General features: G+C 54.0%; 1 protein-coding gene across 3 annotated transcripts; it reads left to right on the top strand.

Moving 5' to 3' along the window:
- The first annotated feature begins 247 nt into the window (after positions 1-247).
- On the top strand, positions 248-23,473 carry RRBP1 (ribosome binding protein 1). 3 transcript variants are annotated; one of them, XM_088053242.1, is made up of 24 exons: positions 248-357; positions 5,796-6,497; positions 9,337-9,485; positions 9,687-9,809; positions 10,585-10,737; positions 11,202-11,320; positions 12,104-12,257; positions 13,932-14,070; positions 14,410-14,597; positions 14,749-14,786; positions 15,934-16,024; positions 16,599-16,691; positions 17,036-17,128; positions 17,232-17,312; positions 17,409-17,498; positions 17,937-18,029; positions 18,964-19,035; positions 19,216-19,311; positions 19,773-19,856; positions 20,442-20,531; positions 21,377-21,460; positions 21,937-22,035; positions 22,486-22,629; positions 22,905-23,473. In XM_088053242.1, the coding sequence occupies exons 2-24, from the start codon at positions 5,816-5,818 to the stop codon at positions 22,941-22,943; spliced, it is 2,994 nt and encodes a 997-aa protein (XP_087909368.1). In that variant the 5' UTR covers positions 248-357; positions 5,796-5,815; the 3' UTR covers positions 22,944-23,473. The 3 variants fall into 3 exon arrangements, with proteins under 3 accessions (XP_087909368.1, XP_014108446.2, XP_014108447.2); XM_014252971.2 differs by lacking the exon at positions 20,442-20,531; XM_014252972.2 differs by lacking the exons at positions 20,442-20,531; positions 22,486-22,629.
- Positions 23,474-24,015: the final 542 nt, after the last annotated feature.

Here is a 24,015-nt window from a genome sequence, read left to right as displayed (position 1 = left end):
AGGCCCGACGCTGATACCCCGGGCGAGGCCGGCGGGCAGCCACGGCCGGCACACAGCGATCCCCGGCCCGGGGGCAGAGCTCCTCGGGGCTGCCCCGGGCGCTGCGGCGGCACTCGGGGGGACAGCGGGGGGACAGCGGGGGGACAGCCGGTTCCCCCGCGGGGAGGGCCCGGCCGCCGCCCCGCCCGGCCCGGCCCGGCCGCGGCGCCGGGTGGGCGCCGCGGCGCGGCGGGGGGCGGCGGGCGGTACGCCACGGGGCGGGGCGGGACGCGGCGGCCGAGCCCGGCGAGACAGCGGCGGAAAGTGCCACGACTCCACACGGCCGCGGCGGCGAGGAGGGACCGCGACCCGGCACGGGTGGGTAGGGGCGGCGGCGGCCCTTCCTTCCTTCCTTCCTTCCTTCCCCCGGCCCCCTCCCCGGGCAGCTCTTCCGCGATCCCCCCGCGCGGCGAGCGGCGCGCCCCGGCCGGCGCTGCCCCCGGCCCTCGGCCCTACGGGAGCGGGCTGGGAGCGCCGGGCGCGGAGCCGAGCCCCGCGGGCAGCGGCGGCGGTGGCGGCCCGGGGTCGGCTCCGGGCGGCGGGGGCCGGGCGGATGAATGGCCCTGAGCGCGGAATGGCGGCGTGTGCGGGCAGGGCGAGGTCCGGGCCCCGCGCTGCCCCCGGCCCCCAGCGCCGCCGTCCTGCCCCAGCGCCGGCCGGATGACAATTACTAATCTGATTAACCGCGCTTACAGACGGCCCCGGCGCTCGGGCCGCTGTCCCTTGTCCCCTTTTATCCCTTAACTAACCCCCCCGACAAAACTCTGCTGGCGCCCGGAGCCCCCCGGCAGCGCGGAGATTTCAGACAGAGGCATCGAGCCCAGGAGCGGAGACGCCCCCGCCCAGCGCGGGTCTCTCCAGCCGGGACAGCAGCAGCCTTGCCGCGGCTCTGCCCCGCTCCTCGCCCTGCCAGGGAAGCGGTCCAGCGGAAGAGCGTGTGCTGCACACGTGGCTCAGCGGGATGCAGGAGTGTCCGCGCTTGGAATGCCTGCTCTCACCTTCGTCGAAGCCCCGCACCAGCGGGAAATAACTGGAAGGAGTCGGGGCTACCTGGGATGTGAGCCCCAGGGAGGAGCTGATGAGGACCGGCATCCAAGTGCCTCTTGGGACCAGGGAGGGGAGAGAAGATTTTTAATAGCCACTGCAGAGTTTAGTCAGGCTGCAGCTGTGCTGTGGTGCTGTTACACTCTTCTCCTATATACACATGTATTTTCTGCTTGTTTTCTCACTCCTGGGCTCAGGAAGGGAGCTGGCAGCGCTGCTGGCAAGCACAAGCCAGCTGGCTGCTGCTGCCAGAGCTAATGGAGCACTAAGACACGTTCAATTAAGTCGAGCTATAACAGTTAATGATGGGCTGATCTGGAGTTGCTGCGTAGAGTAGGACATGCTGCTGGGAGGCTGGAAATGCACAGCCACTTACACAGAAAATGTATTTAAACAGAGGCTGCTGGCAATGTGGGCAGGATCTGCTCAAGGCGTGCAGGCTTTTCTCGTTTGTTTTTAATTTTTGTCTCTCTCTATTGCAACAGGGCGGAGAGAAAAACTCCAGGAGAAGTATCTGGTGTTTGTTTTTATCTGCTGGCAGTGCTGTTGCTTTCTCCTGCTGCTGGGCTGCTGTGCTGTTCACAGGATCAGGCCTCCCAGTTCCCTCGTCCATGCCCATTCCCTCCTTTTTTTAAGCTGCTGGGATATGTAGAGGAAGGGATGCTGCAGGTGCATCACAGGCAGGCATTGCTGTGGGTTATGCAGAGCCCACCTGTGTGAACCCAGTTCTCTCTCTGCCCTCTGACCCCTCCTCACCCCTCCTGCATTGCTGTAAACTGAGATGCCACCTTCACGCCATGGCAAAGTGGAAGCCTTGGATTGCAGGGGGGACAGTGTCCTGCTTGCAAAGAGCATCTTTTCCTGTCTGCAGCACCAGTTGACACCAGGAGGAAATAACATATTTTCCTTTGGCTGTGGAAAGAAATAAGGTTTCTGTAGTTACTGCACAACCTGACTCTTCCATTGCCCCTGCCTGCCTGTTGTGTGGCCTGGGTGATTTAAACCAGGGTTGGTGGAGGGCTGGGTCTTGAAGAGGCTGAATTCCCATGGATTTCATGTATGGTCACAGAAGGGAGGACAGGCTGAGCAGGTGGCACGGTTCCAGCCTGGTTTTTGACACAGCTGTCAGTGACAAATGCGACCACAAGACACAGAGCATGGCCCTGGTGCTGTCATGTCACGTGTCTGTGGGTTGGTTCATCCTGGAAATTGTTTAGTGCTGAAAAACCAGCAAGGCTGAGTGCTTTTCTGGTTCTGCTTCCTTAGGGTGAGTTGGACTTTTGCTCAGGTCAGACAGGGGTGGCTGCATATGCAGGGAGGTGAGGGAGTTCAGGTCTCTTGGGCTGTTATCTGGGCTTTTGGGAAGCTTGATGGATAACAAGAAAAAGCCTCAGGAGTGGAAGAGTCAGAGCACACCATTTCAGCCAGCTCCTTTATGTGAGAAGGCCAAGTGAAATACCAGTTGTCCATCTTATTCCTGTTCTGAAGGTGGGGAAAAGCTTTATTTGGACAAGCTGTTTTGGGGAAGGACTTAGTGTATGGAGGTATTAGATGATTCCTGCTGTTTTGGCTGGGAGAGGAGTGGAGGATGCTCCAGAAACTTCATGGAAGTCAGTGTGCTCAGTGTTGGATATGAACTCAGTTTTTTGAGCATGGATTCTGATAACTGCTGGTGTCCACCCACCTCTTGGGCACACAACCCTCTCCCAAGCCAATGGAAAAATGCCATCGTAGGAGTGACGTCCCGTGGAGCACCAGAAGCTACAGAAGGGAGGATCCTGAAGTTTTTGGGCCTCTGCAAAGCGTGGCTGTCAGTGTGAGACTACCTTTGGTGCCCTGTTCTGCCATGTCCTCGCTAAGATATTTTCCAGGTGGGAAGCATGGAGGGCTTTCCTGCCAAAGGGCACATGTGCTTGTGAGGGGGATGGTGTCTTGCTGTGCAAATCCAGAGAAAACTTCCAGCCCTTGGAAGGGCAAAGGTGGCAAAGTCAGGAAATGTCAAAGCAGAGCTTCTCTCCTGGGTGCTAACACCGTGGCACAAATGCTTCTGGCATCTCTGTACAGGAAGTTTCTGTAGGAAGACTTTTCCTTATCCCCCAAATGGCAAGGCCAGCCTGGCTTGGTTTAAGTGTGTGTGGCTGTCTGCAGCACTGGAGAGATGGGCTCTTCCCTGAACAAGTTGTTGGGCTGGTCGTGCCAAGTCCCGACCACAGGAGGAACCCTACAGGTAGAACTCGCTCCTCGGAGTCAGCACCGGGGCTGCGGGGCATGAGCCTTGGGACAGGACCAAGGTTTGCCATGAGAGCTCTGCTGGCAGCGATTGCTTCCTGGCTGGCTCCTCTCACTCCTGCCTGTGGATTTTCTGCAGGCACATCTGTCCTTGGGAGCAGCGTGGGGCTCCCCTGGTTGAGCAGTGGGAGCTTGGATGGCCTCTCTGAGCATCTCGGCTGCTTTCAGGAGGAGCTCTGGCAGCTGCCATGGCTCTTCTGCAGGTCCACAGCTCCTCAGTGCTCTCAGCTGCTTTGTTCCTATATTGCTTTTGTTTTGCTAGGAAGGACTTTAGTGCTCATTTACATCCTTATCTCACCCTGGCTTTAGAGCAGGAGGCAAGGTACAGGCAGCTTTTATTGCAGCCCGTGGGGCTGGGTGAGGCTCTCTGTGAGGGAGAGAAGGGTATGGGGGCTCTGGAGGGGCTTCTAGGGGGACAGTCCTGTGGGGTGAGGTGTGGGGTAGGCACACAGCTCTGGTGCTGTGATGCCACATCCAGCACTGCCATCTCACCCAGCTCACCACCCCTGTCTCTGTCCTCTCATCCATCCTCCGGAGTGGAGATTGGAATTTCTTCCCCCATTCCCATCCCCTGTGGGCTTCATTGAGCTGCTTTTGAGGGTGGCAGTACCAGCTGGTGTTGGAGTGCATTTGTCAGCACTTGGGGATGTCCTTGCCCCAAGCTGGAGCAGCAGATTTTTATCTAGATTTGAAACTGTGGTGCTGTGAGGTCAAGAAGGTCTTATTTCTAGAAATATGTTGGGGTTGCTGGGTGAGGCATGTAGGTCACTTTGTTCTGGCCCTAAAACAGCTCCTGGGTGCTTTGGTGTAGCCTTAAACCCAGCACAAGAAAGTGGGTATGTGTTCTCCACCCCTACTTTTTATTTACTGACAGGGAGAGGAATTCCAGTCCTTTTCACCCTGTGGGTTAGGAATTATCTGTCTGTCCTGGTTGGGACCATCCCAAAGCAATGCTCCCTAGTCAGGAGGCAATGACTTGGCACCAGATGTGCTGGGATAGAGTGGGATGAGGGCATTTAAGTGCGAAATGGCCAGGGTAGATGTGAAATAGTAGTAAGTGATGCCTGTAGTATCAGCTGGGATCTCCAGCCGTGCCCTGGGGTAGAAAATTGGCCCTGGCAGGGCTGGCTGGTTCCAGCTGGCATGGAGAGCCCTCCTGCCTGCCAGCTTCTCTCTCTGCTGCTTTACCTGGGGTGCCTGGAGAGGTGGGCAGGGAGAGCTGGGCTGCTGCTCGGAACATCCCTTCCCAGGCAGATTGAGTATCTCCAGTGGGAGATTTGCAGCTCCTCCCAGCTCTGCACCCCCTGCTTGGGTGCTGGAGATGAGTTTTCACTGTACTGTCCCCACCTTGAGCAGCTTTGTGCTGCAGACTGAAGTTTGCTGCTCCAGCTCTTACAAAGGAAGGGCCTCTGAGGTGTCTCCCTGCAAGCACTGAGGTTTGAAAAAGGTGCTGATATCCTTAGTTTTATTCTTATTTTTGCCTCCTCCCCTTCCAGCCCCTCCCTCCTCAACCCACAACCCCTTAAAGAGGAAGTTTGATAATGTCAACAGTTAAGTGTGGGGGATGAGAACTCCTGGTAGCTGAGGACTTTCTGCATTTTGCTTGTTCTGTTCTGATTAACAGTGATGAGGAACCACAGCCATGGCAACTCCTGGAAAGTGTCCCTTCCCAGATTTACTGCCTGACACCAGCAGCTCTGGGGGATTGTCAGCCACCTCAGAGCCACGTGGAAGTGATGCCCTGGTGGATGGGCCAGCAGAAATTGGCTTTGAAACCAGGATGGGTTCAAATAGCCATTAAGAGGAGTGGAGATAGCATCTCTCCCCAGGTGTGGCTGAACCCTGTTTGCCAGACCTCAGAGCAGGCAAGTGCTCAGCAGTGTACAGCTGGCAAAGGGAAGAGGGAAGGGCTGCTGCAAAGCTTTCTCCTCCCAGGGGGATATTTTATTCCAAAGATGACACATGGATATGCATCTGGGTGCAGTGAAAAAGCCAGGTGCTCCAGGGAAAGCCCAGATTTTGGCCAACCTGCTCCCAGCAGTCTGGAAGTGGGCTGTCTTACTGCTGCAGGTATGGCTTAGGGTCATACAGAACCACCCCACTGGACATAGAATGAAGCTTGTGGCTGTCTCTTGATTGCATCCCTGTTTATAAATTCCTTCTCTTTGGTTCTTCTGGAGATGAAATTGAGTCACTGAGGTACAACTGGACCGCTGTGCATGGGCATTGTAGCAGAGGAGCTCAAATTTGTGGGTGTGCAGGCAGGTCAGCCTGAGCCCTGTGAATGTGGAATGTTCCTCTTCCCAGTGCATGGTGCCATGGGAAGGCACAGATGCCCACATGAAGATACTGCTCAGAAAAGCCATTGCATTTCTTTCCTCCCCTCCTGCCCCTACCCTAACTGTTGCCCTGGTGTCTTGCAGGCACAGAGGAGTGAGGCAGGATGGATGTGTACGACCCTCAGACGCTGGGTGTTATGGTCTTCGGAGGCTTCATGGTGATCTCAGCCATCGGCATCTTCCTGGTGTCCACCTTCTCCATGAAGGAGACGTCTTACGAGGAAGCCTTGGCCAAGCAGCGCAAGGAGCTTGAGAAGGCCCAGCAGCAGAAATTAGAGAAAAAGAAGAAGGAGAAACCAGTTGAGAAAAAAGGAAAAGCGAAGAAAAAGGAAGAGAAACCGAATGGGAAGATCCCAGAGCAGCAGCTTACTCAGGAAGTGACGGACCCTCCCAAGGAGGTGGTTCCTGAGCCCGCTGTGGTGCCTGAGCCTGTGACAGTTGAGACTCCAATTGCAGCAGTGGCAGTTGTCCCCCAGGAAAAGGAGAAACCTGTTCCATCACCTAAGGAGAAGAGGAAGAAGGAGAAGAAGGTGGCAAAGGTGGAGCCTGCTCCTAGCCCGGTGTTGGCTCCACCCCCGGTCAGCGTCCCCAAAAGTTCTCCCGTGCGGGAGGTGGCCCCTAAGGAGGTTCCTGTTGTGGCAGTGCCCCCAGTTGGCACTCAGCAAAGTGCTCCGGTCATCAGCTCTGTCACCCTCAAGAAAACCGAGGCTCTTCCAGCCCAGGAGGATCAGAAGCATGATGGGCCTGCCAAGAAAAAGGCTGCATCCAAGAAGAAGAGCGAGCCAGGTAAGGCCAAATTCCTCTGCCTATATCCCTTTGGTCCAGCACACGGGCGTTGGAGAGTTGCAGGTTCCTCTGGGATTTGCTGTTGTGTTGTGGGATCTGCACATGGGAATGAATGAGTGGTGCATGTCCCTGTCCTGGGAGAGGGAGGGACAGGGAGCTGCACATCTGGGTGGGAAGCCAGGATGAGGTGTTTTCCCCATAGAACCCTGACTGTTGAAAGTGCAGAGGAGCTCTCCCACACTTCTGCATGGAGCTGGGTCACTTCTAGCCTTTCCTCCTCCTTTGGTGGAGGTGACAAAGGATTCTTCAAGCAGAAAGGTTTGATGGAGTTTTATACTGCAGGTGATTGATCACAGAGTAATTAGAGGGAAGTGATTTTGGGTCTCTCACACTGAAGGGAAAACTTGCCCATCATCAGTCGTGCCTCGCTTGATTGACTCAAGAGGCAGAAGAGGTCAGGTGGTCCTGAACTCTGCAGAGTATTAAAAGATGTAGGGAGGGGAAAATCAGCTTTCTGGCTGGATTCTTGCCTCTCATTGTACCAGTGGGAGCAGTTTGGGATTTATTTTTGGTTAAGTGATAATTACAGGCACTAAAAATTGTGAGTGCTTTCAGACCTGTGGGAGGGTTCCCATGTGGACACGTGGGAGAAATCTCTCAGGTGTTCTCAAAGATGTCATGTGATGTGCATTTCTTTCTTTCTTTACCTAAAAAATCCCCAACCCACCAAACTAAAAGACAACCCTTCTTGCTGCCCTTCTGCAGCACATCCAGACCTGCTGTGCAGCCTGGCAGTTTCCACACCCACGATTTGGAAGAGGGCCTGCCACTCAGCAGGGCGTTTGCAGCTGCTGGGTTTCAAGGATGGGTTAAACTCCTTGAATCTGCCCTTCTGAGGGAAGGATTTTACTGGAGGCCATCTCCACACGGGGATGGGGTTTGGAACGATTGGAGAAGCTGCTCCTGGAGGGCATTGCAGGGGTGGTGTTGAGGAAAGTGGAGGTGGCTGGTTTGTTGTGTGCACCCGTGTGAAAAGCATGGCCCTAAATCCAAGCTGTAACAGCTGAGGGAATGTGGCTGGGAGATGAACTTTTAGCATTTGTTAGGTTGGGAGGTTTTTGGGTGCTCCAAACTTAAATTCCTTTGGGTATGATGGGCCAGTCCTGCATGTCCTGAAAGCAAAGAGTGATGTCTTAGCTGCTCCTGTGGGATTTTGCCAGGGAAATCTCTTGGTAGGATTTGTGCCCTGAAGCCATCTGCAGTTTGACCAGTGTGTTTTGAGCAGCTGTGGTCTCTCCTCCTCAAATGCAAAGGAGCAAATTATTCTGTGGCAGATAGAAATGGGTGTTCAAAGTGTTCAAGAACATGTCCACAGCACTGAAACAGATGGCAAAACTGACAGGAATGGCTCGGGGTGTTTTTCTCCCGCAACTCCACCTGGAGAAGGGCGGAATTCCGCTTGGTGTGTCCCTGCACTCCGCAGGACTGAGCCAGGGGATGATGCCATGCGCTGTCCTGCAGCCCTGCAGTTGCCAGCATGAGTCCAGGGTGAGCCAAGCCTCGGGCCCTGGCTGCACACGGGGGTGGAGCTGCCCTGGCTGTGCTGCTGGGAAGGGCCGTGGCTGCGGACACAGACTCGGCTGCTGCCAGGGCTTGGCACTGCCATCCCAAATGGATCTACCAGAGATCACTTAGCAGTTACTGTCACTGGCCAAACAGACTCCACCTGGGGAAAACTAATTTATTCCCCATTAAAATAGATGAGAAACAGAGATTTTTTTAGAAATTGAAACAACGCCTTCCTCCCTGCCCTTATTCCCAGGCTCAGCTTCACTCCTTCCCTCCTGACTCCTCTACCCCCCATTCCTGAGTGGTGCTGGAGGATGGGGACTGTGGTCAGTTTGTTACAACCACTCTCTGCAGCTCTTTCCTCCTCACACCTTTCCCCTGCTCCACTGTGGGGCCTTCCATGGGCTGCAGTTCTTTGGGAGGAACCTGTTCTGAAGGAACCTGTTCCAGCATGGGGTCCATTCTCTAGAGGAGAATCTCTGCTCCAGGACCTGCAGCACCTCCTCCTCCTCCTCCTCCTTTGAACCTTGCTGCTTGGGGCATCCAAAGCTTTCAAAGTATTTTCAAAGTATTCAAGAGACTCTGATGTTAATGACTTCAGGGGCTCTGGAGCTACTGGACTCCAAACTGCTTTTCCTTCTGTAATTTTCTAGGAAAATGAGCCCACTGGGCCATAGATACATGCAGGAACCCCTAAACCACTGCCTGCCACCCTCTGTGTATCGTGACCACGTGCACTGAGGTCCTGCAACAGCATCATGGTCCCTGGTGCTCCCTGGCTTTTCCAGGTTAGCAGGGGAAGGGTTGGAGTCATGTTGCTCCCTTAGCAAAGAGCTGGAACAACTTTGGCCGGTGAAAGGTGGAAGATGATCTTGCTGTCACCGGCACTGCCACATGGGGTGACGTCCTTCAGCAAGGTTGTATTTTGGTGTGGTCCCGCTTCTGATGCACAAAATGTCTGAGCCCCCTGGCACTGGCAAAGCTGTCCCAGCTCCTGCTGAGAATCCCTCACTTTGATAGAGTGTGATGGCAGGTGCTGGGACCGGTTGTTGAGCCAGGCGGAGCTGGCAGCTGACCCAAGGAGCACGTGTGTGGTGTCATCTCCAGCACTTTTCCTGCTGTTCTCATTCAGAGAGGTACCAGCTGTGGCTCTGGAAATCTGGGTGGATGATGGTTTGGGATGGCAGCTGTGGGGTTGGAGCCAGCTGAGATGATACAGTATTTCTGCTGCTGTCCCCAGAAGTCCCAATCCCTGCTCTGTCCTCCCTAGCACCTACGGATTCGGATGGGGCCCTGTACCTGCCCTACAAGACACTGGTGTCCACAGTCAGCAGCATGGTGTTCAGTGAGGGGGAGGCCCAGCAGCTCATCGAGATCCTGACGGAGAAAGCTGGGATCATCCAGGACACCTGGCACACGGTAGGGCTCTGCCAGGGCTCTGCTGAGCCTCAGGAAGTGCAAGGGGAGGGAAGGCACCCCATCTTCAGGCAGGCTGGCCCTGAGGGTATCTTGGAGAACGGAGCTGAATTTTCCCCTGGAGCAGAGGGCAGGATGTCGTGTGTGTGGGGTGGAGGGGATGGGCCTGAGGGTCCCCCGTGATGTGCCACCCCATGCTGGCAGGCCACACAGAAGGGTGACCCGGTTGCTGTCCTGAAACGCCAGCTGGAGGAGAAGGAGAAACAGCTCTCTGCCGAGCAGGAGGATGCAGCTGCTGCCAGGAACAAACTGCGGGAGCTGAGCAAGGTAAGCCCTGTGTGGCCCTCCTGGCACCCCCGGTGTGGCCTCTGCTCATGGTGGCTCTCCATGTGCCTCCTGCTCCCCACATCTCAGCCCCCTGTTGGGGCTCTTGGGACCCCTTCACCTGTTGGCTGTTTTCTTCCCAAAAGGGGGAGGAGATCCCCCTCTACCCTCCTCACTTGGGCCTGCTCCAGTTTGGGGAGGTGCCAGCCTAAAGAACCACAGGCTAGTGCCCATTGACAGCCATGGGAAAAGCAGGGGAAAACCCTTTCTGTAAGAGACTGCAGCTTCTTCAGGAAGAAAAGCAAATCCTTCCTCATTTCAGCTCCACTGGGCTGAGATGGTGCCTTTATAAGGAAGGAACCTGATCCTATTTACAGTGCCCTTCCCTGACTCAGCCCCCTGCCTCCACCTCTTTTTGGGTGTTGGAGGTGGAACAGATCCCCGCCATGCTGAACTTGAGGCTGTCAAGTCCATCTGCTTAATTTTTTCTGCTTTTCCCCAAACGTTGTGTGATGTTATTTATCCTGGGAGAGGAAAATAAAATTCCAGGCTGTCTTACTCCTTTCTCTTAGCTGGCCCAGCATGGAACAACAGTGGCATCCAGTGGCCACAGAGCCCAAAACAAAATGCAGGAGGAAATGTAAGTGCTGAATGTACCTGGGCGTGGGGGCAGCAATGAAAGGGCTAAACTTTGTAGTCTGCTGGGCTAGGAGGCCACATCCTCTTAAAATGGGGAAACGTGCTCTGAGGACTAACTGGGGGCCTCCTTTCCTGGCAGGAGCTGTCAGCTGAGCGGGCCAAGGCGGTGGCCATGGAGGGCAAGCTGAAGGAGCAGCTGCTGGCCCGCGAGCGGGAGATTGTGGCGGTGCAGGCACGGATGCAGGCCAGCTACCAGGACCATGTCAGCGAGACCCAGCAGCTCCAGGGCAAGGTGAGCCCCAGGTTGTGCTCTGCACCTGCCTCCTTCCTCTGCCAGCTGGCTGCTGGTGGCAGATGTGTGACCTTCTGGAGAAGGCTGAGCTGCGGGAGGGGGCGAGAGCCTCGGAGATCCTGCGGTGCTCCTGGGTGCCCAAGTTCCCCCCCAAACCCCTTTAAGACCCCCCCTAAATACCTCTTAAACTCCCCCAAATTCCCTCCCAAACCCCTTCAGGTCCCCTACACCCTTCTAAGACCCACTTGCTGCCCCCTAAACTCCCCAAATACCTCCCCAACCCCTCTAAGTTCCTTCCAAACCTCTTTGGAGAAGAGCCACGTTGGAGCATCTTCCTGGGATGTCACACCCCTGAGAGCTGTCAGCATCAGCAGACACTCCCCAGACACTCCTGCTCATCCTGGGCTTAGACAGGGGTAGCAAAAGGGCTGGTGGTGGCATTAACCCCTCTTGGGCTCCTCTAGATCCGAACTCTGCAGGAACAGCTGGAGAACGGTCCCAACACGCAGCTGGCTCGCCTGCAGCAGGAGAACTCCATCCTGAGGGATGCCCTCAACCAGGCTACCAGCCAGATGGAAAGCAAGTAAGGCTGGGAGGAGGGGCAGAGCCTGGGGCTGCCCTCTGGCAGACCTTGGCTTGGCCACCCCCTTTCCCAAAGGTACTTCTACAGACACCCCAAATAGCTGGAGGAAGAGGAAGGAGTGGGGGAGAAAGAGCTTGCCAAATGGCTTCTGGGGGTGCACCAGGAGAAACAAGGATGTTCTTCCCAAGTGAAAGGGCAGGGAATCCCTCTCTCCTTTGGGGTCACCTGTGCTGATGCCAGAACCAACAGGCAGTGGAGGAGGGAGAGGGGATCAGAAGGCACTGTGGTGTTTTTCCCCCCCCTAGGGGAGCTCATAGTTTCAAACTTGAGAAGACATGCAGCTGGCTTTTTGATGGGAGTGATGCTGCAGAGAACAGAGCCCAGCCCAGTGTGTGCAGAACAAATAGGAGCTAGGTGGAAGAATTTCACACTCCTTTTTATAGACAGTCTGAAATGACTGGTGATTAACAGCAGGCAAATAATTACAGAGTGGACTCCAGCTGTTGTAGTGCTTCCTCTTGTGTCTGGGAGCACAGAGCCATGTGTTCTCTACTTCATAAGAAAGGAATGTCTCCTGTGACTGAAACAGGACTTTTTCAAAGTGTTTTGTTGGCTCTTTCCATCCCCTCCCTGAAGGACCAGGAGTGTCCTAGAAACAGGCAAACAAAGTTCACCATTTCAAGTCCTGTATCAGGCCCACAGGAGGATGTGTTTCCCCCCAACCAACACCAGAGAGGTTTGGCTGTTCTGTGGGCTGAAGTAACCTTGCTTCTGTTGCTGCAGGCAAAATGCTGAGCTGGCCAAGTTGAGGCAGGAGTGCAACAAGCTGATGAAAGAGCTGTCTGAGAAGTCAGAGGTGCTGCAGCAAGAGGAGCAGCAGAGGAAGAGCTGGGAGATCAAAGCAGCGGCTTTGGAGAAGCGAATCGAGCAGCTGCAGGTCAGGCAGGCACCGGCAAAGCCTCTCCCCTTGCAGAGATGGGTGGCTAAATGGCAGGGGATCCATGCACTTGGCCATGGGAAGGGCTAGGAGGGAGATGAATGTCCCTGGCTGGGAAGGAAGCTGCCTGGCAGGCTTCCTAATTGCTCTCCCCTCCATTAGCATGTCACATTCCCTTGTGCCCCTTGTGTAGCATCACCATCAGAGCCCAGGGAGCAGGATGCCCTGGTTGAAGCCATTCCTCTGCAGGTGCTCTCACTCTCTCTCTCAAACTCAGATGGTTTTAAGCTTGTTGCTCTCTCTCCCTGGTGCAGGAGGTGGAGCTTGTGGCTTTTTTGGTTGCCAGTAGGGAGTGGCTGGGTTTGGGGTTTTTAGGGGTGTTGAAAGGACACCTCCCAAGCAGAGGCTCTGAGCACCCAGAGGTCTGTTACTGGCAGGCAGGCTGTATTCACACAGACAGGAACATCTTCTTGGGATGCTGACAGTGCTCCTGCTGGGATCCTTCTGGGATGTTGCTAAGCTCTGTGCTGGGAGCATTAATCCTGGTGTAGCAGACAAAGTGAGGGATGTCCTTCAGGAATCTGCTGTGTTCTCTGGCCTCTTCAAGAAGGGACTGTGGTGGAGGAGAACTTTATCTGCACGTGCCAAAATAGTTCTGTAGAGGAGCGCCTAGAGCAAGGGGCCTTCCATATCCTTGCTCTGAATTTTTTGTGTGCTTGAGGATGTGTCTCTCTTTTGGGTGGGCTGCATTTGGCTCCTGCTGCTATTACAGGTGAGGAGCAAGGAGGGTGATGTGAGCACACAGCTGGTGTGAGGGCAGGAGCTTGCTTCCCTGGCTCAAAGCAGGAGCTCCTAGACATACTTTTGGGAGAACTCCAAGGCTGTTAACTTGCTGCACACCTTAATGCTAATTAAATAAATCACAATAGCTGGAATACTCTAAAGTCAGGGATGTGCTTAAGGTGTTAGGGAGAATATGTTCCACAGTAACACCTGGAGCCCTGAGCTGAGGATATTGAGTCAAATCCTCAAAAACCAGAGCAGACCTGCTTTCCTGGTGGTGCTGAAAGCATCCCTTGGACAGAGATAGGCCTGCTGGTTTACTGTTTCCTGTCCCAGCCATGCAAAACAATTTTTCTCCCTCTTCAAGGATACGACTTGTACCTGTAAAGCTGCAACTCCTCCTCCTCCTCCTTTGCCTTCCCCCTCAAAACGCCTGCCCTGGCCAGGCCTGTTCCTTGCTGCTTTCTGTGGTGGAAAATAAAAAGTATTCCCTGGCTGAAACGGCACAGAAAATTCCTCCACTTGTGGAAACGTGTTTGGGTGTCTCTGTTCTGCAAAGCCTCGTGCCAGCACCTCTTCCTGCTGGGCTGGGGTGGTTTGAACCAGGGCTCTAAGAGGTTTCTCAGAGCTCTCCAGAGGGGAAGTTGGCCATGGAATTGGCCCAGGACCGAGACATTTGGGTATTGTCTGCTTCCCAGTGTGAGGGCTGGCACAGGATAAAATGTGAGCACAAGGCAGGATGCTTTGTGCTCAGGGGGAGCCTGGTGGGAGGATGACTTCAGTCCACCAAAACACATCTTAAAAATAAGATTATGTGGCACGTGAGGCTTTGCTTCAAACTGGCTGGGGTGTCTGTCACGCTGCAGGAAACCTTCTCTTCCTGCCATGCAGGCTTACCAACGGGAGGCAGAGGTGATGCTGCAGAAGAGGCTGGATGAGGTCAGCGACGAGCTCCGCAAAACCCAAAGCAGCTACAAGAGCCTGTTGGCAGATGCAGAGAAGACCAAAGGGCAGCAGCAGAGCATTGCTGGTGAGGAACTGGGATCAGCATGGGGAGGGCTGTAGGGCAGACTGCAGATTTTAAGAGCTTGGAGGAGCCAGCTGGGGCAGGACAAGTAGATCCAGGGATGAGTTAGGCTGCCTGGTGTTGGTGTGAGCAAGGCAGGGGCTGGTCCGTGGTTCTGTCCCAGGATGTTACTCCAATGCCTCTCTCCTGTGCTGTCCTGCATCCCTGCCTGCCCTTTGCCTCCTCAATGCATCCATGGCCAAGGCTTCTTTGGCTAAGATCCTGTGTGGACAGAGCAGGATGGGGAGTCTCCAGGTTTGTTTGCACCTGCACTGAAGTGTTTGTCACCCTTCCCTCCAACAGAACTGCAAGGCAAGCTGCTGAGCTCCGAGGCAGAGGTTAAAAGTAAGCTGCTGGAGTTGGACAGTGTGAAAGGGAAACTGCAGGATGCCAGCTCGGAGAATACAAAGCTCCTGGAGAGGATCAAGTCCATCGAAGCCCTGCTGGAGGCAGGCCAGATGCGGGAGGCAGAAAAAGACAGAGACCTGCAGGTTGTGTGCTGGTTTAATTGGGGTGGGAGGAGGGGAGTGGGTGACCCTGTGTACACAGTCCCTGAGTTATCTTTGCTCTGGGATGCCACAGAAAGGGCTGACCCATATCACATGCCTGGGGTAGGTAATCAAAGTGCTTACTCTCTTCCAGGCAGCCAATGAAGCAGAAATGAAGCAGTTGCAGTCAAGGTGGGTCCAGGTGCACATCTTGCAGTGGCATCTCCAGCTTTCTGTCCATGTGTCCCAGGCTTCCTTGATCCCTGAGCCTGTGGCTGAGGGCTTCCTGCCTTCCAGGCAGGCTTGGGGCTGCCCAGCTGGGAAGTGAAGGTCAATCCTGGCCAGCAGTGCTGTTTAAAATGCTAATTTGCTTTGTTTCTGACCCCGTATATCAGACAGTCCATTCTGAAGTAAAACTGAACTGCTAGCAGGCACATGGAGTCTGACCACTCCTGCAGAACAGGAGGTTCTGCTTGTGCTGGTGCTGGGTCTGGGATGTCTCTGGTCCAAGTCCCTGCTCAAGGCTGGGCCAACCAGAGGAAGTTTTTTAAGATGTTTCCAGGTATCTCCAGGGATGGAGATTCACCACCACTCTGGGTCCCTGTTCCAGTGTGTGATAACCTCTTCCCCCACCTTCTAGCACAGAAAGGTTTCCTGGCTTTTAACTGGCGTTCCCTTGTCATGAGTCCTGCCTGTTGTTCCTTGTCTGTGTGCTGGGCACCTCCAAGAAGGCCCAGACTCTGCATGGAGGGGGAAGATTTCTCAGATGCCCTCATTGCCAGCAACCCTCTGTTGCATCCAGCATCCCTCTAAAGGAAAACAGCTGTTGAGTTGTCCTGAGACCCCAAGAGACTTGTGTAGTTCTTCTCAAGGACCTGAACCTTGGTTTGCTCAAACAGAGGGTCCCTTCAGGGGGATCTGAGGGTGGGGAGGGAACCTGCAGCTTTCTGCTATTTGGCAGCCCTGATTTAGGGTTGCTCAAGATAGTGGGATGATACTTCCAAAATACAGAGCTGTGGGCTCTCTCAGCCTAATGAGCAGTCCCAGCTGTGCAAGCCAGAATTCCTGGCCTTTGTGTCAGGTTGCTTCTTCCTCTTTTTGTGTGTGTACAGCCAGCCAGTTACTTGATTGCTTTTTATTGCTGGTAAGAGGGTAGAAAAACCAGATCCCACTCCAATATTGCCATGGCTGTGGTTTTTAGTCCTGCTCCCTCTTCCTCCTGCTGTGTGTAGATCCCAGAGCAGACCAGGATAGGAAGGGCTGTGGTCTCCGTCTCGGGAGCTTGCTGCCCGTGAGGGAGGTGACTGCTCAGGCTCACTCCTGCATCCTGCCCTTCCAGACTCCAGGAGAAGACAAACCAGCTCTCAGCCTTGGAAAGGGAAGCCACACAGCTTCGGGAGGCAGTGGAGCAACAGCAGGTGAAAAACGACGTAAGTGAGTTCGTGGTCACCTACTGATGGCTCCAGGGTGTGGTCAGAGGCTCTTCCAGCCCTGGGGGCATTGCCTCATCTGCCAGAGAGCAGGAATACCCCTGGCAGGCTGTGCAGCTGGAGCTGGTGGGCTGCCTGAGGTGACATGTCTGTCCCTTGTTCTCTCAGAAGGTTTAGGACCTGCTAAGCCAGAGAGATCCTACACTGGTAGGGCCAAGGCAATCTCTGAGAAGGCTCCTTCACACCTTCCTGCTCCTCATCCCCCTACTGGAATGTTGTGTCACTTGTGTGGAGGCCACCTTGCATCCCTGCTCTTGGCCTGTGTCCTCTGCAGGCATCCTGAGCATACTTCTGGAGCTCCTGCCCCATCCAGGGCACTGCCAGAGCAATGGGGGTGTGTGGAGCCACTGGAAAGATACAGAGAAAGGAATGAGTGTGGGCATGAGATGGAACACTCCTGACCAAACTCAGTTCCCTGAGCAGAGGCTTTGAAATCCCCTGCAGTGCCAGCAAGCAGCTTGGTGGCCCTTGGCATGGCGTGTGGCTTATTGCCTTCTCTGTGTGGTCTCCACAGGACCTTCGGAAAAAGAACTGGAAGGCAATGGAAGCACTGACCACAGTGGAGAAGGCGTGTGAGGAGAAACTGCTTGCTGCTACAAAAGCAAAGGTGAGCCTGGCATTTCCCTGGTGTTGGAAGGGAAACATTCAGCTTCCCCAGACCACCAGGGAGGCCTGCCCTGGGCTGCCTGCCTGCTTAGGAACAGTGCTGGCCCAAATCTTCCGCAAGCTTCTCCAAAATTTTTCTTGAGGGCAGTGCTGGTACTGGTCATGGTTGGGGAACCAGGGAGATAGTTGAACTGGAAGTGATGTTTTTGTGGTTCTGAGCACCAGCAGTTTGCTGTGTTGGCTGGTTTCCCCAGCCCTGTAGGCACAGAAAAGCAGGACCAGTGTTGTCAGGCTGGCCAGCAGGTGCCCAAGGCCTCCATCCATTGCAGTTTGTCCCTCTTTCAGGAAGAGCTGGCCCAGCAGCTGGACGCGCTCCAGACACGAACCAAGCAGACGCTGCTCTCTGCCCTCCCCGGAGTCACCTTGTCCTCGGAGCAGGTGGGACAGGCTTCCTCAGACCCCCCCCACAGCCTCCTCCACATGTGAAGCAGAGATGTCTAAGCATCCTCCTTCTTCCTTGTTCTCTTTTTTCCAAACTCAGGACTATGACACGTGGCTACAGGAGTTTAAGGAGAAGACTGTGGGTGTGTTAAAGCAGCAGATGATCACAACAGAGCCACCAGTAAGTGAAGGCTGGAAAGTGGAGGGTGAGGGTGTGCTGGAGGGTCACATGTTTCTTCTTCTTATCTCTCTCTCCTTCCCTTACCTCTCCTTTTAGGATTCAGCTCTTAAATTAAAAGAGGCAGAGGAAGCACAAAGCACTTTACAAGCAGAATGTGAGCAGTACAGAACGATCCTCGCAGAGACAGTAAGCTCCTGCCCTTTGCACTGTATTGTCTTCCCACTGGAAATCCCTCTGGAGAGGTCTCCTGTCAGCCCAGGCTGCCCATGAGCTCAGGGTGGGCATCCCTTGGTGTGTTGAGGCACTGCCCTGTGGTAGAGTATTTGTCAGTGAGACAGAGGAACAGGATAAAGGTGAATTTCTAGAGCTCTTCTTCAGCCTAAATGTGTTGGAAACCTTGCTGGTGGTGATGGGATGAGACACAGCAAGGCTCTGATGACTGGGTTGGTTGAGCCAGAATAGGGATTAGGAGCCCCCAGCCCCCCACCTGTTTCTAATTGTGTCACCTGTGGTCTGGCCCAAATCCTTGGAGAGGCTTTGAGTATGCCAAAGCTTCCAGCCCTTACAGTGCTCAGCTGTGTGGGGCTGGAGGAGGTTTGGGCTCAGCTGAGGCTTTGCCCACAGGAAGGGATGCTGCGAAACCTGCAGAAGAGCGTGGAGGAAGAGGAGCAGGTGTGGAAGGCAAAGCTGACAGCCTCTGAAGAGGAGCTCCAAAAGGTGCGTGTTGGTGACACACCTGGGTTTGGTGCTCCTGGAGACTTCCAGGAGAAGGGGATCTGTTTGCTATAAATTGTTTGGTGGCCCTTAGTGTTCCTGCCAGCTGTGAACACTGAGACACAGGAACTTTCTTTTCTCCCCAAATCTACCCCTTCTGTCACCAAGCCAGCTGACAAAAAGCCCACCTCATGTAGAATCAGTCCTCTTGAATGCAGAACTGAAATTGAACTATTTTCCATGGTCTGGCTGCTCCCCATCCGTCACATGGGGTTTTGGAGTTAACTGGGACTGCAGGGAGGTGGAGGAAGCTGTTGTACAAGAGATGTTTGATTTCTCAGCCCACTGTTGGCTCCTGCAGCACCAGCACTGCTGAGGGCTGGTGTAGGATTGCACAGCGTGACGTGGCCACTGGTGGTGTTCGTGATGGGAAGAATGTCTGGTGCCTAGGGCAGCTCCCAGAGCAATTCTGCCTCTTGGTGGAGAGGAGGTGAATCCCTCCTTTCCAAAAACCTAAGCATCTGCAGAGTCCTTTTCAAAAACCAGCCTGGGTTTAAGTGCTTTTTCTGGCAGCTTGGCCTCTCTCAGTAATGAAGTCCCTGCCACCTCACTGGAAAATTGCTGCTTCCAAACCAAAAAGTGCTTTCAGCAGGAAGCTTGTGCTGAGTCTGGTGCTGGTTTCTTGAGTGTTGAAACTTGACTGCAGCCACCTGAAACGCTGCAGGCAAGAACTGTTGCCTTGCTCCACCATTTGTGGCCTGTGTGTGTTAGACCTGTCCTCCCTGGGAAGGCGAGCTCCTCTGTGGAGCTCCCCTTGGGTGTCAGACCTCTTCCTGATGGCTACAGGATAAAGTGGGAAAGGTGGGAGTCAAACAACAGTAAGTTTTTGATTGAGCTAAAGGTGCTCAATGTCCTTTTCTGATACTTTCTGCTTCAGTCACACCTGCAGCTGAAATCCCTGGAAGGCATGGTGGAGAAGTTGAAAGCAGATCTGCAGAGCACAGATCAGGTGAGGTTTTGTGGGGAGGGGAGGTCTCTGCACAGGCGCCAGAGAAGCGCACGCTGTGCTTGGGTTGAGTCAGGCCCCATCTCCTGACTTGCCTTGGGGAGGGCAGACTTTAACCATAGGATGTTTTGGATGTGTTTGACCTCAATCAAGCCCCTCCTGCTTTCTTCTCTTTTAATGCAGCTAAAGGAATACACCTCTCTTCTGGAAACACAACTGGAAAATCACTTGGAGACAGCCAGCTCCGAGCGCCAGAACTACACAAAAGAAGTTGGAGCTGTAAGTGTGGAGGCTGCTGCCTTCTTCTAACCCTGACTCTGCACCCATGCACGTTTTGAGGATTTGAGTAGTGCCCTGGGCATCTGGGAAGTGCCCCAGGGATCTGCAGCTTTGCAAAGGAGGAGAAAACAGATGGAGATGGTTGCTCCAGTCTGGGTTGTAGACTCCTAAAGCCAAGAGTCATGGGCAAGGTGATGGGTCAGGGAGATCTCTATGGAAGTGCTGTGCCCTGGTCCTGGGTGGCCTGTGTGGTTTCTGTGGCTCAGGTGAGACAGACCTGTCCCATGGCTGGCTCTGCTTGAGCAGTCATCAGCAGGCAGGTCAGCATGTGATGACACCCTGACCTCATTGGGAAGACATTGCATCATAAAAAATCTGCTTTGGGCCAAAGAGTTCCAAAGCCAAGTGCATAAAAGGAGGTTTTTTTTTGTTTTTTTTCCCTTTCTTTTCCTCGTTGGCAGTTGAGGCAGCTCTTGTCAGAGTCCCAGGAGCAGCTGGAGGCAGCAAAGACTGAAACGCAGAAGCAGAGCAAGGAGCTGGCCCTGGTAAGGAGGGACCCTGGGACTTGCCCTGCTGGGTCCTTGGGGCTGGTTTGCAGAGCAGCTGTGGGGCCAACACCCTTCCTGTGGGCTGAGGGAGGGCAGGAAGGCACAGCCATTGCATGGGCAGACCTGGTGCTGCAGGGGACCACACGTTCAGAGGAGATTGCTGGGACCCAGGAGGAGATTTTTGTTTGCCTGTCTTTCCTCCTGTGATGGGGCTGGGAAGGAAGGGAGAGCAGCAAGGCTTCTCAAGCTGGTGTGTAGCAGGAAAAACAGCTGCCCCATCAGTGGACACTTGTCACCACAACATCATCCCTGGGGTGTTTGGGTCTCCCTCTCTCCCTCCCTCCATCTCTGAGCAGATGAGGTAGGAGTATTTGCTCTGCACCCGTGGGAGCTGCTGAACCTCCAGCTGCCCAGGTTAGATACCACTGTCCTGCTCTGGCAGAAACTGAGCTGGCTTTCCAAGCGTTCCAGCTCGTGTGCAAGCCAAAAAGTGTCAGGCTTTATCTGTAGGCTCCTGGGGGTCATGTGAAGGCTGTGGCAAAGGGATGTGTCACTGAGCCAGGCTTGCTGCTCATCCCTCAGGTCAGGCAGCAGCTGAGTGAGGCAAAGAGCCACGTACAGGAGGAAGTAGTGGGGTTAGAGGCTGAGCCAAGTGAGCCTGCACCCCTCGAGGTTAGGCTGCTGAGACCACTCCTGGGGATGCTCTGACCCTTAACCATGTCCCATGTCCTGTGTCACCATCTTTCACTGCATGGAGAACTACACACGACCCTGCTCAGGGCTGCCACAGCTGTGTTGTGTCCCATCCTGTGCTGGGGGGAGCCAGCCCAGCACCCCCCATTAACCACATGTCCTGTTCCCTTAGGGAACAAAGCAGGTGGCTTTCACCAGGCTGTTCCCCTTGGGAGCCCTCTGTCCTGGCATCAGGCTGGCAAGCTTTGGGGGATGCAGGCAGGACATGCAGCGAGCCCTTGGGCCAGCACTGCTGTGTGACACTGCCCTGTGGGGTCAGAGTCTCCTCAGAGGAAGGGGACTACACCCTGACAGAGCTGTGCCCGGATCCCTTCCCAGCCTGGGAGGATGAGGATTACAGAGGCTTCATAAATCTTGCTGGAGCTGGGCTGAGGGCATTAGCAGCAGCTGTTCCCTTCCAGGCTGACACCTCTCACCAGTGGCAGGGCTCTTTCTCCTTTAATCCTGTTAACTGTGGAACCTTCTCCCAGTCATGGGGGCCTGCCAGACACATCTTTCTCTATGGGATGCCTCTCATCCCACATCCCAGCTGGTGCTGAGGAGCAAGCAAAATTGGGCAGTGCTAAGCCAGGCCCCAGGCTCCCCATCAGGAATCCCCAAGAGGGGAGGGATGATGGTACCTACTGCCCTTTGGTGCCATGGGGAAAGCTTCTGTTCTTATTTCTTCTGTCCAGCCCAGGTGTTTTGGTGATGTCCCTGCTAGCTCATTTCTTGAGTCTTTTTAAAATTTTATTTCTGGGTGTTTTCCCCTCTTCTCAACACAGTTGAAAACCCAGCTGGAGCAGAACGAAACGCTGGCAGAGAAGGAGCAAATGCTGCGGCAAAAGCTGGCACGGGAGCTGGAGGAGGTGGGTGTGGGGGAGGAGGATACCAGGGTTTGCAAAGCCTTCCTGGGTTCTTGGCTGCTAATGAAGCCCAAGAAATAATTTGAAGAATTAATCTGAAGGCTTTTCCCCATCACTGTCCACACCTCAGACATCACTGTGAGACGTTCCCTCCTGCGTCTGAAGGACTTCTTACAGCAGCTGTGCTAAAGCCATGTGGCATCACTGGCCCCTCAAATTCAGCTCTCCCAGTCCCCCCATGTCTTGTGCCAGCTTTTTCCTTTGAGGGTTATGGGCTTTAGCTGGGTTTCCCGCTGCTCCAAGCAGGAAATGCCATCTCCCTGGTGGAAGCTGGATCAGCACAAGCAATGCTTTGTGTGTCAGTACCACCCAGCTCTTCAGCAGGACACACCCAGCCGGCATTCGGGGATGGCTGGAGCAGGATGTGTGGGAGATGCCGGCACCGTTGGCTTCTGCCCTTACTGAGTGTCCCTTTCCAGGCCCAGAGCTTAGCACGCAGCTTGCAGGCAGAGCTGGAAAAGCTGAGACTAGCTGAACATGCAGCAGCTTCAGACAAGGAGGAGACCCAGCACCTCAAGGTGAGTTGGCTGTGCCACAACAGTGAAAGTCAGGTCTGAGCAGGACTACGAGTATGATTTATCATTTCTGAGGATTGGGGAGCGAGGCCCATGGTTATCCTGCAGGAGAGGGCTGAGAGCTCTGCTGTGGCTAAAGGACAGCAGGGCCACAGCCACTGCATCCCTGCAGGATGAGATCAGTGTCATGTCCTGAGCAAACACTCACAGGCTGGGCTTTTCATGCATTGGGAAACCATCCAGACCTAGCCCAGGGCATCTCCAGGGAGCCAGAGAGAGCTTTGGGGGGTGCCTGTTGTCCCTGTTGAGGGGGGAACTGGGTGTTCCCCTGGCCTGTGGTCATTGAGACAGCTTGATGCAGTCCTGAGGGGGCCTGAGGTGTTGTGAAGGGGTGAAGGTCACCAGGTGGCAAAGGGAGGCTCAGGCACGTGCCTTCTTTTGACTGCTATGTAGGAAAGACTTGAAAAAGAAAAAAAATTAACAAAGGACCTGGGCCAGGCAGCAACCAAACTGCAGGAGCTACTGAAGGTTACCCAGGACCAACTGGCCAAAGAGAGAGAAATGGTGAAGAAGTTGAAAGAACAGCTTCAGGAAACGGTACTGGTGGTGGCCATGTCCCTCCCCTTGATGCTGGTGGAGGCCCTGGGGCAGTGTGCAGCAGGCAGTTCAGTAGTGCAGGCACAGTGGTCCACAGGCCAGAAACCATTTGGGTGGCTTTTGGGAAATCCTGAGACCACATGAGATGGTGGTCAAGGTCCTCCCTGCCCCACAGGCAGGACATGGCCCATCTGTGAAATGCTTTGGGCCTTGAGCTGCCATGAGAATAAGGGTGAGGCCCAGCAGAGTAACACACTTCTTTTTTTGTTCTCCAGGGGAAAGAGGACAGTTCAAAGGAAGGGACTTCAGTTTGACAAGTCTTCACCCTGGACCTTACAGTTAACTTACCAAAATGCCTTACACATTCCTAAAGATAAAAATTTATGCTAAATTTACTGTAGATAAAAGATACAAGCCATTAGTGACCCAAAACCTAGTTTTGAAACTTACAAGAAAACATACAAAAAAAAAAAAAAATCCAACCAAAAAAACCAACCAATAAACACTGCAGTTTGTAAGAAAAATCTTCTTACTGTTTTGTACAACTCTTCGGTTTCCTGGGGAGCTGCTGTGGCCACACCGGGCACGCGCTGGGGCTTCACCCTCCTGTTCCAGCAGAACCCACCAACGTGTGAAAAGGGAAGACTATGTACATCAACCAGTGCAATTATAATTATATATTTTTTCCTTTTTTTCTTTTATTTTCTTCTTTTTTTCTTTTTATTTTTGAGTGAAAGGAGTGTGAAAGTAAGACCCACCATGGAAGGATGCTCTCTTGGATGGGTGGCTCTTGGCATGTGTATTTCTGGGTGTTGATGCAATTAAAATGACGCAGTGAAGAGAGCTTGTCCTTGCTTTATTTTTCTTAGAAGTTTGTTTGTGTTGGGTTTTTTAAGTTTGCAAGCCAGGTAGCACTTTGGTGTCACTAAAGGACTCTGCTTTGGCCAGGAGCGTATTCTTTATTCCCCCCTTTGCTGGGTGTGTCACCGAAGCCATCCCCCGTTTTTGATCCATTACAAGCAAAGGACAGACACAAATCCTTCCCACTGTGTTTTCCCACTGATGGTCCAGGGCTGGGCTGCCTGTGTGGGGTTTGGCAGAGACTGATATTTTTCCATGGCAGTAGGGGCCTGGTGGGACAGGGACCATTCCTCCTGCTTGCTTTAAACCTTAGTGCTCCCCTGTAATCTGTCCCTGTGGGTGCTCTGTGGTGGCCCTTGGTTACTGTCAGGCTCTCCAGCCCTCTGCTCTCCCTTCTTGTTGCTTTGCCTTTTTTCTTTTCCCCCCTTTTTTCTTTTTTTCATTTGTTCTTTTATTATTCCTTTTTTTTTTTCCCCTTTATGTTTTCAAGCTGGTTTCTTAGGAAATAGCAGAGGCCATGTGACA

This window comes from Pseudopodoces humilis, chromosome 3 (genome assembly GCF_049639895.1).
Source record: "Pseudopodoces humilis isolate 2021_Gansu_Grassland_sample_001 chromosome 3, ASM4963989v1, whole genome shotgun sequence".
Taxonomy (NCBI): Eukaryota; Metazoa; Chordata; class Aves; order Passeriformes; family Paridae; genus Pseudopodoces; species Pseudopodoces humilis.
Note: the sequence above shows the minus strand (reverse complement) of the source record. Positions and strands in the feature narration are given on the sequence as shown.